The sequence below is a fragment of the Dromaius novaehollandiae genome, chromosome 20, assembly GCF_036370855.1.
Source record: "Dromaius novaehollandiae isolate bDroNov1 chromosome 20, bDroNov1.hap1, whole genome shotgun sequence".
In the NCBI taxonomy this organism is placed as follows: Eukaryota; Metazoa; Chordata; class Aves; order Casuariiformes; family Dromaiidae; genus Dromaius; species Dromaius novaehollandiae.
Window position 1 is genome coordinate 12,917,003 of NC_088117.1, and position 17,074 is coordinate 12,934,076.

General features: G+C 35.4%; 1 protein-coding gene across 5 annotated transcripts in view; it reads right to left on the reverse strand.

The window, feature by feature from the left end:
- The window catches only part of DENND1A (DENN domain containing 1A), a 225,731-nt gene that overhangs the window by 153,402 nt on the left and 55,255 nt on the right, over positions 1 to 17,074 (reverse strand). For all 5 annotated transcript variants that reach the window (XM_064523957.1, XM_026100867.2, XM_064523958.1 and 2 more), the window contains exons 4-5: positions 9,030 to 9,079; positions 2,041 to 2,160 (exon numbers count right to left, since the gene is read on the reverse strand). In XM_064523957.1, the coding sequence (XP_064380027.1) occupies positions 2,041 to 2,160; positions 9,030 to 9,079 (170 nt within the window). The remainder of the gene's footprint in view (positions 1 to 2,040; positions 2,161 to 9,029; positions 9,080 to 17,074) is intronic.

The following is a 17,074-nucleotide window of genomic DNA, read 5'->3' on the forward strand; positions in this document are numbered from 1 at the left end:
CCTATAAAAAAACCTGTTTTCATCCCCAGTTTCTTTTTGATATCATGCTCACATTTTTAGCCTGTTTTGACCCATCCATCCCCACTTGGAGTAAGAGTCTCCCTTTACCAGGCAGCGTCCTTGAATTGATAAAGGACACTGAAAAGATTCACATTAACAATATGTGCTGCTGTCCTGGGAATAAAGAAAGTGAATCTGTGTAATGCTGATTTACATTCTTCATTATCTTCTAAACCATCCATTAATTTGCATTAATGATGATCTTTCATTTTCTCATGAGTTCACAGGAGAAAGAGGCAATAGGAATGATGCTACGAGCCCCTGTTCATCCACTGCTGTAACAGCATTGAATTTTTTTTTTTTTTTTTGGTTATGAGTTGAAGCAGAAGGCATTTAACTACAACATAACTCCTCCATTTCTTCTTGGCATTCACTCAACATAAGGGAGCTGACAGCAAAGAGCTCTAATCCAGGAGAAATCAAGAAGGGATCCGTACTACTCATTCAGATTTTCTTTTTAAACTGTGTTTCCCCTTTAATTTGTCATTAAGCAAGAAAAGTTACCTTCTGTAATCAGACACTTCCCACATGAGAGCAAATCAGCTCTGCAGTTATGTAGGATAACAGCTACAGGAAAACAACTGGGGAAATACCTTCCTGTCTTCAGTATACGCTCCATATTGCTGGATTGCCATAGCTAATAATAGTTGAAATCTCTACTAGAGAATAGAGGGAATGAAGGTAGTGAGAAAACACCTGTCACTCTGCCTCTCACACAATTAATTAGCAATTTTGGTAGATTTCATAACAATTTCTCCAAATATTAAGTTTCTTCAGTGAAGGTCTAGTGAGCAAATCACTCCTGTCACTCTAATGCTGAAGTATAAGGCAACACATATTTGATATCTTCACCTGACTTTGGTACAAATGGCACCAAAATATTCATTATAAATCACAAACACCAGTCCAAAATCTGCTCCATGGCATTGTTACACATAACCCAATCAAGTCAGAAATAGTTTCTCTCACGTTTGGCAACATTATCCCTGAAATTCTCCAAAGGTGTCATATTCAATAACATATATGCAGAAGGTCCCAGTCTTCCATTGCCAACACATATAGTACTCCTAAACCAAAGACCAGCTCTTCTTGTTCTTAGACTGGATTCCCTCATGTGAAGGACCAAGCAGAGGATGTGTTCAGAGACTAGGACAGAAGTCTACAATGGGTAATAAAGGAAATTGTCCTTGGTGTTTTTGTGATTGCTTGAGCAACTGTGATCACCTAGCTGATTGTTCATCTAGTTAAATCTGAACTACCAGAAAAAACAGAAAGCCGACCACTATTAAACTTGTTTAAAAAGGGACACGCAGGACAGCATGTGGAAATCTTCACTTCCATAAGAGTTCTTAGCAGAACTAATAAATTGGAATAAATGCATCATTTTTGTGGCAAATGTAAAAAGAAAATTAAGGACTGTATTCCAGCATGTCAGTGGGAGGTCATCAGAAACAAAACTGATAAAACCTCATTGCCTCTTCTATGTGAAACACATTGTTTCCAACTTACACTATGGGTCTTTACAGGACAAAATCCACAAAACCATCAACAGGACAGAGTGAGGCTCATTCATGCAAACTTTCAGGATGTGGACAGCATCAGCAAGACATTCTCTCAGTTACCAACAGATGCTTTGTTAATAAAACTTGCATATACAAATGTCCACAAAATGTCTTAACAAGATCAGTTGTGACAGCTAAAGATAACGGCTGCCATCATGCTACGTCATGTCAAGTTACTGCAAAGAGACATTGATTTTTTCACATTGTTAACTCAAGAACGTTGACTACAAACAAATATAATTATCTACAGAAGAACTCAAAGTGCAAGATATTTTGCACCACTTCTGCAGAAGAGCAGTGACTTTGAGGACCAGATAGGAAAATAATTTTGAACAGCTGGAAATTATAATTGCAGTGTAACAAAGTAAAGTCAAACATTGTTTCCTGGAGTCAGCCAAAAGCCAAACCACAGACTTACCTTAAGATACAGAAGCAGCTCTTGGTCCCAGAAGATAAGCGACAGAATCCAAACCTCTGTTTGCTGTCAATGTCTGTAAGCACAAATGTAAAGTTCTGGCCAACTTGGCTAACTGCATGGCTGAAAATAAAGAGAATAAAAAGGAAAAATTAATGCTGAGCTAACTCAGTGTCACAAGTATCTAATCTGACTAAGTCATTGAACCTGTAACATTTCCTCTTTCGGCAGAGTTTTTTTGAGAAATTAACTTTGAGAATATGCACCCTTAGAATCTTAAATATGCAGAGACTGGAGAGGGTTTTTTAAGCATGAGAGGATATTAAAAAAAACACATTTATCTTCAAATAAAAACTGATATGACTATCAGGTATCTTCAAATTCAGTACACACTATACCAACCAAACCTGTGTTCTCTCATATAATCCAAAGTAGTTCTTTACCACTCTTTGTTCAAGAATTACTTTACTTGAAGAGCAAGATAATGTTTAGTAACATGCTCAGTTTTTTAATATTTGTATATTGACTTGTACAAGCATTATATGCATGTATCAATTCTGCACGTATGCTGAATACAACATCACTCCAAAATGCTCAGTAACTGGAACCATTCCAGATGACTCTCCTTTGCAGCTATGCAATCACAACAACCACACACACATGGATTCAATATATCTTAAAAAAAAAAAAGAAAAAAAAATCTATAATTCATATTAGTATGTTACCGCTTAGAAGGTAATGCTTAAAACAACTTTTTCAAAATAAGATGCTTTACATTTAAAGCACAGCACTTTTAAAATACAATTTATTATCAAAATGAAAGACATTGAATATTTTGGACAGCAGCCTTTGAATTCTTGAGGTATTACCACATTTGTTTAAAGCTAATCAAAAGTTTAGGTACATTGATGGCGGATTCCACAAAAAACAAGCCAAATTCACTCAAAGTTTGTAGAGATGTAGTTTTCCTGTTAGTAATATCATTCAGTGGTAAAGCCAGGAACAGTATACTTATGAGAGAACTTCCACTTTCAGGCTTTTAATCTATCTGACACTTTAAAATGGTATGAAATTAACACTACCATGAAATAGCTCAGGTTATGCTCTAGCCTATTTTAGGTGTACTGAGAACTGGTAAAACTGACTAGCATTTACATAAGCATCTTTACCAGTCAATCTTACACACATCAAAAAAAAAAAAAGTACATTAAATTCATGGCCACTCAACCAATAAAGTCACAAGCCTTAAAAGTGAGCAAATATTCTCTTCTATGATGCTACTGCAATGCAATAAACAATTTATGTGCAAGTTTATACACTCAGCCTAAAGAAAACATTGCAAAATAGGCACTTTCAGAAACAAAATTGGGATCAGAATCAAAAAGATTCCACTATGCAGCTTAGAAGCAAGAACCCCTTGATGGATCCCAAACAAGGAATTAAAAAAAAAACAAAACAAACCCCCCCTACACACACACAACACTGCAGGAAGGGAGACCAAGAACTTCTCCAAATTCACAGATGAACAAAAAGACAGAAATTTAAGCTTTTCTATAGCCTGAGAATTAGACAGCATAAGTACTATCATCCTACCCAATGTTAAATGTCAACAGAGCAAACATTTCTATAAAACACACAGAGCTGCTGGGGGATACCAAAAATTCCCTTACTGGTGCTACATTTTATCTGTAAAGCTTAGAGGTAATGTTACTATGGTGATTTAGTATGGTGTTTTAAAAGGGGATTATATGCTTAATTTTAACAAGGTTGAGACCATTGTGTGTGTGAGAAATAGCATTCTAGCTGACAATTAGCATTATGGAACAGAGGAAACAAACACACTTCAGTTGTAGCAGGGAGAAGCTTGTTTATTAAACGATTGTGACAAGTTGGTAAGTTCCTCCAAAGCAAATTTAAAGATTCTTGCATTTATGTAATTTGCACAAACTAAACAGTCCTGATGATTCTTGCCTAAGTTTCTGTTGCCAGTTCTTTATATGGTAAATTAGCCTATTCATTTACTGTTTTGGCTGAAAAAGTCAGATTTCTTATTCATACCCTAACAAAAGTGTTTTTGCAAGACTTTGCTGAGGGAAAGAGGGGAACAATATATTTTGAAACTGTCACTCATTGCAGTATTTATGGACTAAAATATTTTAAAGAAAAAAAACTATGAGCTATTTCATCCACATCATTCCTGAAGAAAATTTATAACTAGGCACTGCCACTGTAAGGCAGCAAAAAAAATCCCCCCACCCCCACCAAAGCCCGAAACCACAGAAGTTGTTGAAAAGAATTGTTAAGGAATTAAGAAGTCCGTGTAGGTTTAACACTAGACATGGAAAATCATTTACAGGTCTGTAGAGAAGAATCCCATGTTTGATACAGTTTTGCAGTCCAACTGTAGGGACACATCTCAAAATTTGAGTATCACCATAAAAAACAGAAAAGCCTGAAAAAAATGCTTTATGTAAAATAAACAAGCTGTCCTATTTGTGGCATATTCTTCAGGAAAATAAACTTTCAGCATTTATCCTTTTGTACCAGTTTGTGAATGATGCCTAAATCATGAGCATCCAAGAAACATCTCAGGGGGAAAAAAAGGAGGGGTGGGGGGAAAGCATCTTCTTCATTATGCTTGTCCATAAGTGCTGCAGAATGTCCAGACCACTGGGAGGGCCCCAGGTAGCTTCAATGAAGTTTTAGAGAGAACAAGGCAAACTTTCCACCATTAAAGGTGCTTTTCCCTAAAACCGAAGAAGATCCATAGCTCTCTTTACAAATGAGAAGAAACTCTATTTAGAGCCTAGCAGGATGGAAGCGCTGTAAGTCTCATCTTTAAACATGCAGATAACAGTTGGGGTTCGGGAAAAGGGGAGAGAAGCGAGATTTTCAAAATCTCCCATCGATAGCTATATCTGACTATAATAAAAATTAATCCTGGCCTGAAGTTTGATTAAGTTGGGAGTTCTTCACTCCTGCAGTTGGAGAACAGCTCTGCCTTGGTCCTGCAGCCATAAAACTAGAAAAACTCACGGTTCACTCTGCTTTCAGTAAGGTATGTACAGGAGCTTTAGATGTACTTCACCTCAAGGAAAAGGTAGGTAGACAACGGTGGTTTCTGACCACTTCTCTCACATGGAAAATTTATCCGAATAAAATATCTTTATGAATGCTGAGTGGGAAAACAAGAACAAAACCAAAACAAAACACAAAGACTTTTCCTCGTTTTAAAGGGATTCTGATGTCTGTCCTTCAAGCCTGCAGCTCAGACCATTTCTGAAGCAGTTCATCCTGTCTGCAAGAATATTTCTTCATCTGGGAGGATCTGATTCAATTCCTCTCACTATTTGCTAATTGACAAAGCTGGTAACTCAACAAACATTGAATTTAAAGTTGTTGCAGGCTTCAGCTTATGCTAAATATGAACAATATGAGTACACATATACATAAAAATCAACTTAAATTGAGTACTCACAGTTGCTATAATTCAAAATGAACGTTGCCAGCAGAACACATTTGATAGGTTAATGGCCTACAACCAAGAACTTCTAGTTAAATCCTACCACTTATGGGGAAGAAGGAGCTACTTCCATCAAGCTCAGTGAAGTACTCCAATTTTACTGTATCTTGCTTGCATTGTTTCCACTCCTTTGAAGAAAGATTTTACATAATCTTGAAAATGCTTACATTTTTAATGGAAATTTGAGGCTCTTCTCTGGTGCATCTATAGCATTCATATATTTTTTTCAATATAAAAAGAATTAGATTGTCTCAGTGTCAAAACCCTCAGCACAGAGAACGATTAGATATGCAGGAGATAGGTCCTTCAAAAGGTCCTGATTTGCCTCATAATCCTGATGTCTTATCAACATTTGAGGTTGTGACCTGGTGAAAGCCAGAGTACTGCTTCAGCTTTTGCTACCCTGTTTTATGAAACATGCAGACATTGAAGAGACACACATGAAACCTTACACACGTTCTCAGCATTTGTTGACGTTAAACAACGTTTTTTCTTCAAAATCAGTGAACTGAAGTGTCACCAAGATCACCAAGAATTTTCCACTGAAAGCCTGGTGTGCCACTGCACATAACACAGAATTTGGCTATGTAAATTAAACTTCCCTAAGTAAAAGTACTTCCAAGAATGGGTATAAATTGGAGGCATCACTTAAGCAGGACTTAAAAACCTGTGTTCTATGACAGTTAATGGTACTTTGTCCTGTGCATTAGTGAAAGAAAAAGTAGTTTCAATTCTTCAGAAGCTAAGCACTTCTCACTGCTTATACCCATATGCCTTCTTCATAATTCACACTGATCATTTTTCCAGAGGTCCTGGAGAGATGTCCTGTACAGAGTATTATTCCCACAGAAGTTATTATCCTATGACCTTAATTTATTTGAATAATCAGAAAGTATCTCCACTATTACATTAAGAATAATAATTTTAAAACCTCTCAATATTACAGAGAGATTCTAGTATTACAGTTGTTAAAGCTAATAACAAGATGTAATGAAAATCTAGTTAACTGGAAATAGTATCTAAATATTTACAATGCCTTTACTGAAACCAATTTAATGTTTGTCTCTCTTTCTGTTCAGAGTGAACCGAACAATATAAAGGAAACTCACCCTGAGGACTAAGAGCAACAGTAACTGGAAATTTGATCCAATATACTGCTCTTCAGGCACATGCAGTGGGTTAAAATCCCAATGGAGAGCGCTAATCTGCTCTGTAAGTCACAACTGTACAACTTTTCTGACATATAACTGAAAAAAATCTTTCTAAAAATAAATTCTTTCCATCTCACAGCAGAAAACAAAACATTTACTGAGAATACTGAGGGGAAATTAAAGCACTGTCTGAGGTCATTTCACTATCAGGCTAGCCATTCAATACTTTCAACAGCTATTTTAAATATTATAAGAGTAGTCCAAATTTGTCACTCACTGAGTTCCAGAAATCGCCTCTAAGAACAGATATTTGACCAGTTCTAAACCTGGAAGTTGCTAAAAGCTGAACAACTTGTACATAAGATGCACTCTATTTCTCATTTTCTTAGGGTCACATTTAATACATTTGCATTTAGTGATGTAGTTTTCGTTCTCACTGTAACTGGAAGGTTAATTTCCATACATGGTTCAAATGTGAGTCAAATTTGCATCACAAAAGCCATAACAATAAGTATTTATTGACACATATCCATACAGTCCATATACATCCATTTAGTTATTTTTACATCTAGGAGAAGAGAAGTATCACACACCTCTCTCAGCTGCCACATCCTTAACTTTGGACAGTTTCCATTCCCTTTACATTGTGGAATATTGAAAGTCTCAATTTTAAATTGCTAAGTGTGCTACAGGGCACAATCTCTCATTAGCATTGAAAAATGGTTGGCTTATAGTCTTTTTGGTTCCAGCCTCTGATATTCGGTCAGACAAGAGAACTCCAGGAATGGGATTCACTTTTCATTATGTTCTCATTTGCACTCCATATGGGTTTTCAACCTTCCCATCTTTCAAAATGCTATAATATTAAATGCTTTGTTGGGAAAAGAAAAAAAAGCTACACATAGTAAGCACAAATGTTTCTAGTACAAAGGAAACTACCTTTAAACATGTATGTGGGAAAAATATATACATCTATTTCCTCCCCACCTCCCCTGAAGAAGGGAAAAAAGATCAGCAAAATTTATTTTAAAACATCAGAAGTATTTGTAGCTTCTAAAGGTCACCTGAGTCAACAAGCACTGGTTAAGCAGCTCATGTTGATAGCCCAGGATATTCAAAGTCTCTCCTTATGTACAAATCAAGTACAGCACAGGCACTGGTAATAAAAACTGTCTCCAACAGTGCCTCAGCAATGTCTCTCAACCCTGATCTGCAGGAACCACCTGGAGGGTTGAAAGAACATATCATTGGCATGATCAATTCAAGCTTTTGGCTCCCCCCAACCTGAGATTACTGTGCAGGAGGACAAAGTGTAGTAGTGGTTTTACTATGTAGACTTCTATCTCCAAAGAAGCACAGTGAGATTTCATCTCCATTCACAGAAACTAGTGAAGAGTCTTTCAAGATAACTTAAAAATACCTGCTTAAGCTGGCCTGTGGGATTAAAAAAATGAGTAAACAATGGCTCATACGAGAAGTGATAATTCAATTTAAAAATGGATGTGATTTATAAAGAAAATCGCTTTACTGTAAGTATCACAAATTTCACTGAAATAGAGAAAAACACATTTCTAACAGTCTAATCACAATTAATGTGAATTTTAGCAACAAAAAACATTCACAGTGTTAGCTGCCAGACAAGCGACGCTAACCAATTAAGTAATGCTGCCATGTGACAGGAACAGTGGTGCATCCTTCAAAATTTGAAAGTTTGTGCCCTCCATGAAATCATCAAGAATAACTCAAAGTAAAAATAAAACTAAAACACCCTTAATTCTGGTGTTTTCTAAATTACAAAAATTTAATATTCTCAGTGGAACACAGTTCCCATCAAATCCACTAGAAGTTACTTTATTTTTGGAAAAAAATTAGAAGCCACATTAAAGAGCCACAAAGAAACCACCAGCATTCCAAGAAGATCAAGAGGCCTTTAAATGTAAAGCATTTAATAATTCATTATTCTGTCTATTCTTATTTTGAGAGTTAAGAAATCAAACATGTATGTACACAAAAGTTTTGATATTGCATATTTGACGATTACTACTCAAGCATTTTAACATCCAAATACTACGTAAAACTGAAACAAAATGCACTTTTATTGCTGCCAGTGAGCAGTTCAAACTTTTAAAACTTTTTTTTTTTTTTGATAGTGCCCATAAAAACCCCAGGAAAAAGAGATACTGAGACTATATTTTGCACTTGAGTGCTTTAAATCACAGTCAAACAGACAGAACATTAAGAATGGTATGGTTTTTATTTTCTATAGTGGTTTTACTGACAACCTTATTTTCTTGTAAAGTTTGAAAATCTAACACTACCTGTCCACATAGAAGGGGAAACAAAACTTGGTCAAAGTCTGTAGAACTTCCTGTGGAGAGAAAAAGAGATAATTTATACATCTAATGGGACCAATAAATCTAATATTAACCACATCGCACAATTTCACAACTTTACCCTGAAGAAATAAGAGACAGATGAAGAAATATGCGCTTTATCAATTACACGGAAAGAGTACCAGGCAGTCAATCATGTGAAATAACAAACATGATCAAACTTCATTAAAAATGAAAAATTAATCAAGATTCACACATGGGCAGGCAGCAGGAGCCATCGAGCAATTCTCCAAAGGGTAGGAGGAGGTTGGGTTGTTGAGTGTTAACACCTCTCTAGGGACAATCTCTACCCTGACCATATGGATCATAGTGAATAACACCAAACCACATGGGTTTGGCCTGGCAGGACCACTTCTGCTGGCACAGCTTTTGCCTGTTACCTAGGAACAGAGGTCTGGGGGATTACAGAATGCTTCCTAACATCAGCAAGATAAATAACAAAAGATATAGCCAATAGGTCTCAGAGCAGGAATGTTTAACATTGCCCACTACTATTAGAAATAAAATTTTAAGTGTTAATATACTAATTAATGTATATTAAAATAAATACAAATTATTTCCTCTACAAATGATGTTCTAGATGCTGCAAAGCAGTACCTCAGACTTAGAGAAACTTTTAAATATAACCTTTGTATGATCTCCAAGAGAAAGTGAAAATGTGATCAAGAGAAAAATGCTTATAATTAAAAAATCATTTTCAGCTTTAAAACTTTAAACAGATACTGTCATTAATGGGGCAAAAACAGAAAGATATGCAAGTCCCAAAATATACAGAGTAATCTGTTTACATTATATTGTTCTATTATATCCAAAGTTTGAATCCTGTATTATAAAATCCACCATAAGGGCTACAAGGTTTGCAAACATTTACCAATTTACTGCCTGTTCTCCCCCTCACACTTAAATATCTCAGCACCTGAAATGTAAATAATACTTCTGCCTTAAACTGAAACAAGATCACCATGACTAAATGATAAACCATCTGATAAATTATCAGCAATAACTAAACCGAGGCTTCTCGCTTCATTTATTTTTAAAACCAATTCCATCATTCAACAAATAAACTACATCAATCTAATAACCTATTCAATGGAGCAGAAAACATATTGACTCCCTTGCAAGAACATGTTCCGCCTACATAATTCGGGCAAGCGCATCCCATTCTTAGCTATGGCTTCAGGCTCAACTGCTCACAGACTCTACTTTGGAAATTTCTTGACAACAAAGATATGGCAAGTTTTTAACAAGAGTTCAGGTAGAAACAGATGAGGAAACTTTGACTGCTTGCCAGTTTATTACTAGATTATTTAACCACTTCTTATTTTTTAAAAAACAAGAAAAGATCTATTAAAGACAGCCATGCACATCAATGAAGTCACCTCCTTTCAATTTCAGCAGGAAACTTGTAAAGAAACTATACAGATTTCAGAGTAAACTCTGCGGAAATATGTATTTTGAAATAAAATAACTTGAATGTAAAGACATTATTCACGTGATTGGGTTCACCCTTGTGCAGAGCCTCACTGACTTCCACAGGGATCTAAACAGTCTGCTGCAGAATTCGGATCGCTGAATCAGACCCTAAATTCATATGCTTGCTTACGCACAAAAACTTCCTCTTCATGAATTTTAATCATTACACAGTTGTCCTTTACTCATAACTGAAAAGTAAATTCATAAATTGTAAAAAAACCCAATATTTTGAAGGAATCAAAACTGTAATTGAGGGAGAGTGAAGTATCTATGTATTTATTGGCCTTATCAATAAAAATTCTCCTCAAAATAATGACTGCATACCTAAAGCTATTTTTAGAAATAAACCCACGCAGCTGCTACACAGAATTTTGAAATAAAGCAGTGTTAAATGATAACAAGGCAGTGCTGTTAAATTGCTCATCCCAGTCATATCAATATGGCAGAATATATTCTTCCCATTGTCTTGATGCAGCAAGATTTAAATAATTATTGTAACTGCAAGTAAAAACATTGACATGATGAAATGCTTTAGCATCTCATCAGCATTGCATTATTGTAGGATAACAGTATATCACACAGAACTTACTTTGCACTTGTTTCTTGATATTTATAGCTTCCTAAACAGAAAATAAAATTCTCACTTAAATAGGCAATATACTTAATCTATACTGCCATACACTGTCTTCGTCTCTTAAAACAGAACTTTTCAGTAATAGAAACACAAGTTTTATAATGTTATGGTACATAATTTGCCACTCATTATATGCAAAGAATTAGCTGTTTGATTCACAGCTCAAAAAATTGAGACAACCAACTAGTACAGGTTAGTCACAGAGGCATTTTTAAAATTTTAATTATTAAAAAAAACCCACCTACAGAATCACATTTTAATTAGCAAGGATACCAATACTTTATATGTAAGAAATACTATTACCGGAGAACTAATTTTTGCTCAAGTTACAAGCTAGTTACTGTGCATGTAATCATACTTTTTTCATACCACTCAACTTGAAATATTAACAATGTCTACATAAAATACATCTTCCTACAGACCTGTTTAGGTGGGTGGTTACTTAATGCCTAGCAGGATCATTATCTTTTTAGGATCCTAACCAAAAACATAACAAAACAAAACCCAGAACCCCTTCCACGACATCTTATGATCCTTTTCATGTTTTTACCTGACATGAAAGATAGAGGTAGTATCAATAGTTTGTTTTCTTGCTTTATTCCCTTATGCATATTTTTTTAAGGAAAAAACACATAAATTGCTCTAAAATTAACCCCATAAACAAGGAAAAAAAATAGGAGGAAAAAAAAATCCAGGACACACAGCCGATAAAGCATAAATTACCCAGTAGCTGAAACCAGTGTCTCTAGGGTATCACACGCCAGTTTTCTGGATCAATCCCCAAGTTTATATTTTCACAAATCTTTTTACATGTGGTTTGATTTTTAACATTTTAATGAGCAAAAAGTGCATCTATAGCAGCCAGTCACCACAGTTAAAGTGCAGGGCATGAACTGTGTCCCTCGGGGGCTGAGCCTAGCTGTGTCACCACCGGCTTTAGGACATACACCACCTGGTTCCCTGTCCCAGGGTTCCAACTCTTTTCATAATCAAAACACTGCTGACATTATAAACCCCACACGGGCTTTCTAAAATCCTTCCCAATCAATAAAGCCAGTACATAACTTATTGGAGACAACACAGAGCTCATTGATTAAGTTTGGTTTCAGTAGCAAAGTTTTCAAAATAAATGAGCCAGGAATACAGTGTTCAGCCCTTTTGTGTCATGCAGCAATTTATGAAGGGGAGGAAGCCTGTGAAAGGATATCCCTTCCCCCCCACCATATACTTTAAAATGTCTGCAAAGCAAGGTTGTTAAATGCACGCTTAACTTACGTCCTGGATTGTCTATATACTGATATAAATAGACAGCAGAGAAAGTTGATTGTTGCTGAAAAATATATTGGCATAATCACTTGTGAATTTAATACCCACCCAGTACAAAATGCATCTTAATTCAAGTCTCTAAAATATACATACATACATATATATATATATGCACACTATATGCTCTCATTTCAAAGTCAGTTGAACAACTTAAGACCCTCCTAAGTGTACAGTATACTTTATTTCTCTTTTTCAAATGAATATCAGTAACAAACATCATATGCTACAGCTACAATTAAATAAAAATTTTAAAAAATGCACTGAGAAAAAGATATGCAAATTGTTGAGTCTAATATAAGAAGAGCAGACTGTTCCAGACTTAATCTACTCTTAGGTTCACAGTGAAACAAGAAAAGTTTGAGTAGAAGCTGGAGTAAAATGAAATTAAAACAGGCAGAGAGGATCTGTGAAAGATTATGAATGATTAAGGCAAGACACTAAAATATTAATCTGAGTCAGAGAAGAGGAACAATATACCACATAAAAGACAACAGGTTGGGGACCCATATTTGGAAGCCTATTGGGAAACCTGAGGAAAAACAAGACAAAGTTGAAAAGATTATCCAGAACACAGACAAGAATTTTAGCTATGGGAATGCCATGGAAAAAAACATATTTCAGAAAGTCCATACAACATTTTTAGAAGAAAACGATTCACGCATTACAAGAGAATGGAGCACTGCAAACAAGATGGGTTTTCCATGGAGAGCTGACTCAGTGATGAAAAAGAACATGAAGTGAGTTTTATTTCCTTGACCTTAAACCAGAGGTGAAGTATTTGTGAGGCTGCCGTAGGTGAAATGCTAAACAGAGAGGATGGAAATACAAATAATTTTCAACTCATCCAGCCTGAGATACCCTCTGAATCCATGAAACACGCATGAAACCCATCCCCTTAGCGTGAAGGGCAAGGAAGAGTGTTTCAAGAGCACATCAACAGACGGACAGAGGATGGAGACATGGGAGAGCAACACGGGTTAAAAAGAGAACAATGAGAGCCAGCTTTATGGAACAGAAAACTCCTAATCAAGCGATACAAGAAGAGGTAACGGGATTCTCGACTTGACTGGCAAGCAACTGTGGATGACTTTGTGAGAGCTATTTCAGCTGACAACTACAGAGCAAAACGGTTTAGTTTTAAAAAACTCCGCACTACTGCAAAGTAAAAATTAGGAACTAACAGACAAACTCACCTTTAAAAGGTTTTGCGTATTTTTTATTTCTGCTAGGAAACAATGTCAAATTTAAACATAGCAAAAATGCTAATACAGCATAAAAGAGTGCTGACTAAGACATTAACTGAGGCAAAATATTATCCAAGTATTTCAAAATTTGGGTTGCACTTTAATCTGCCTTATAATCACAAAATTGTAAACTGCTTTTATATCTAATTCATCTATCTGAAAATTTTAAGCTATCAATTAATTAAACAATCAACTGCAATGGAAAAACAGGTTTAAAAATTCAAACTACTCATCAGCTCACCCTAATAACCAACTTAATGTTGACGACAATTTCATTTAAAGCTCAAAGGATGTTTAAAAAAAAAGTATAAAATAATCTAGAACACTATAAATTCATGAGTTGGTCAGAAATTCATGTACATTTTCCAAGGAAAGGGAAACATCTTTATGAAATTCAATAAAATGTTTTGCTATGAATACTATCTTAGACAACATTTAACAAAGCAACTACTTACAATGAAAAGGTAGTCACACATCAAAAATGTGTTTAAAGAATATCAGCTGTAATAAAACAATGCTAGCACAACAAAGTCAATCACTAACTTCAACACAGTAAACAATAACAAAACAGGGTTCAGTAAATCTTGTTTTGAAGATCTGAACCTTAGTTTGCACTTTATTATTAGTTTTATTATATTCTACCATATTTTGCTAAAGTTATTATTATGACAGATTATTCACATGAATTAACAAATGCCATGTAATTATATAATTAAAATTCAGGATAAGTGTTGTAATGCAAACAGCTTATAAAATGAATTTTAACATTAACAAGAAAGCAGCCTGCATGCAGAGACTATCATCACGAAGCCACAGCAAAAATCTGAGTTTGCAAGACGAAGCAGCAGAGAAAGCAAAGAGCAATAAACTTGAAAACAAGATTTCTCTAGATCATTTTTCACCTTTAGGAAAAAAAACAAAAAACCCTGTTACAACACACAAATTCCCTCAAAATATCATTGCCCAGTTAAAATATTAATGTTAAATCTCATTTTTCATTGACACTATTATAAAACCTTTCTAGAAGCTTATAAGCTGATAGTTACTTATTTTTACTTCTTATAGAAATATTAAACATTACTAAGTTTTAGAATGGTCAAAACATTTTAAGAATTTTAATCAGTTCTATAAAAAGCTCTTCTACCCCCCAAAAAGAGGAGTATAATTTGCTTAGTAGCAATAATTTAAATTACTTTTTACTTTAATTAAGTTTTATGGCCACTTTTCTTTTTTTTAATGCTACTAGTGTTTGAATACAACTTTATAGCAGTAGTTCATCCATTTGCTTAGTGTTCTCAAAATCCATTACCTTTCTCAGCAATTATAAACCTCGAATAAGGGGAGGGTTTTTCTACAAAATTCACCTTTTCCGGTATGTTGCTGGGGGCGGGTAGGGGAGGGGTACTCAGTAGGAAATCAGAACATCATTTCATTCAAGGCAACCAATTGTCCTCAGGAAAACTGAAAAAATTTAATTCTTCCATATTTAAAAACAAAACAAAACAAGAATACACACACACACACAAAATTTTGGAAACAGGAATAGCACGAAATAAATAACTTCTCTTAAGCTTATTGAGGCCTGCTGTTCTTTAAATATTTTAGGCATACAAAACGTGTGCACAGATGGGCAACTTTTCGTCTTGCATTACTAAAAACATATTTCATTATAAAGCTCAAAATCCCTGAATTTTTTAAACCTAATTGTGACTCTGTTTCTTAGAATTCACACCCCAAGGCCAAAGCTTTCCTGCCACCAGTCCTTCAAATCTGACTTGGACATTACACGGGAGGAGGCTCCAAGCCTCCCTGAGGTCTCACTCTTTTTACAACATACGCAAAAACAGTAGATAATGGGCCTATGCTGAATTCACTGCTCTACACAGCTCCTCCTGGGACCCAGGCCTAGCAGATGTGATAAAAACTGTGTCAGAGAAGTAGCTCTAGTTTTTGCCTTAATGACAACTTCAACCTCTCAACTAATAGAACAAAAGAACAGAAATGACGAGTACTTTTTTCACTAGAACAAATCTTGAAGTAAAGCTGAACTAAACATTTAAGCGGGTTTTCAAAGAGATCTCCCTCAATAAACATCTTTAACCCTCCGACCAAATTAAGATTTAGTTTTATCTTAAGATAAATGGATTTTAGCTAACACGTTACAAACAAAAATTACATTTGTTGTGGAGAGAGTAATGCTTCCAGTCCTAAATCACAAAGAACTGAAAAATTATATAAACAAGCAGAAAGATCAACTGCAACTACATGCATAAATATTAATCTATTGCTGGAGAGGAGAAATGGCCGCATCAGAATGCTGAAATAGTAATTGAATGAAATATATTTTAAACATGTAAAAATGAGGAATATTCTCACTTCTACTTTTAGGAAAAATTATGTGAGAACTGTTAGCTGTGAAGAGATAACCACAAACTTCTCTCACTGTAACATTTCCTGCCATAAGGCAGTTGCACAGATATATTGCACCAAAAATGTAGCTTTAAATATCTGCTTTGGTTAACATTTGCTAAATGATATAATTCTGGCTTTAGATGACTGCCCCTTTTAGACATCATCTCAAATGCTCCATTCAGCTGCAACGGCATACCCCCTTAATCAGCAATCATTGTTCTCCCAGGCAGGACTTTGTTGTCAAGACAAGCACCGAAACCTTTAAAAAATTTCAGAACTGGCATAAGAAAAAAGTGATCTTCGTCAAACAAGGACAAATTTATGCAAATCTTTTATAAACATTCACAAACATTTATTTAGCTTTTGAAATGTTGGCCTCATTTGAGAGCATGAAAATGAGGGGGAAGTAGGAAGATGCAAAGGACAGCTTAGAGGCTGGCACACTACATAAATATTCAGAAGGAAGATTATAGGATTCATGTTAGGCTGTCTTAGGTTTCTCCAAAGTCCACATAGAATACCAAAGAACAAAACTAACGAGAAGTAGAGCAGATGTTAGACAATGCAGCAGCCCTCTTTTCCACACTCACTTGGCTATACTTCGATGCTTTCATTTTTTCTTTCAATATGGTTAGGTCATTCAAGGATTCTCCTATAGACTCTGTATTGTTGCTACAGAGCTATAAGCTGGACCTCTGTCAGCTTTCCAAAAGTTTCCAATGAAAAGGCATTATGCAAATTCTACCTCTCTTACTCTCTTTCAGGAAAAAAAAGCCTCTAGTATGCAGTCATCGGAGTATTGGAAGTCCCAGCCTTCATTTCTGTATGGTTGTGTTTGCCTTAGGGCCATGCTGCTTGTTTTGACAGTGGATCCCCCTAGA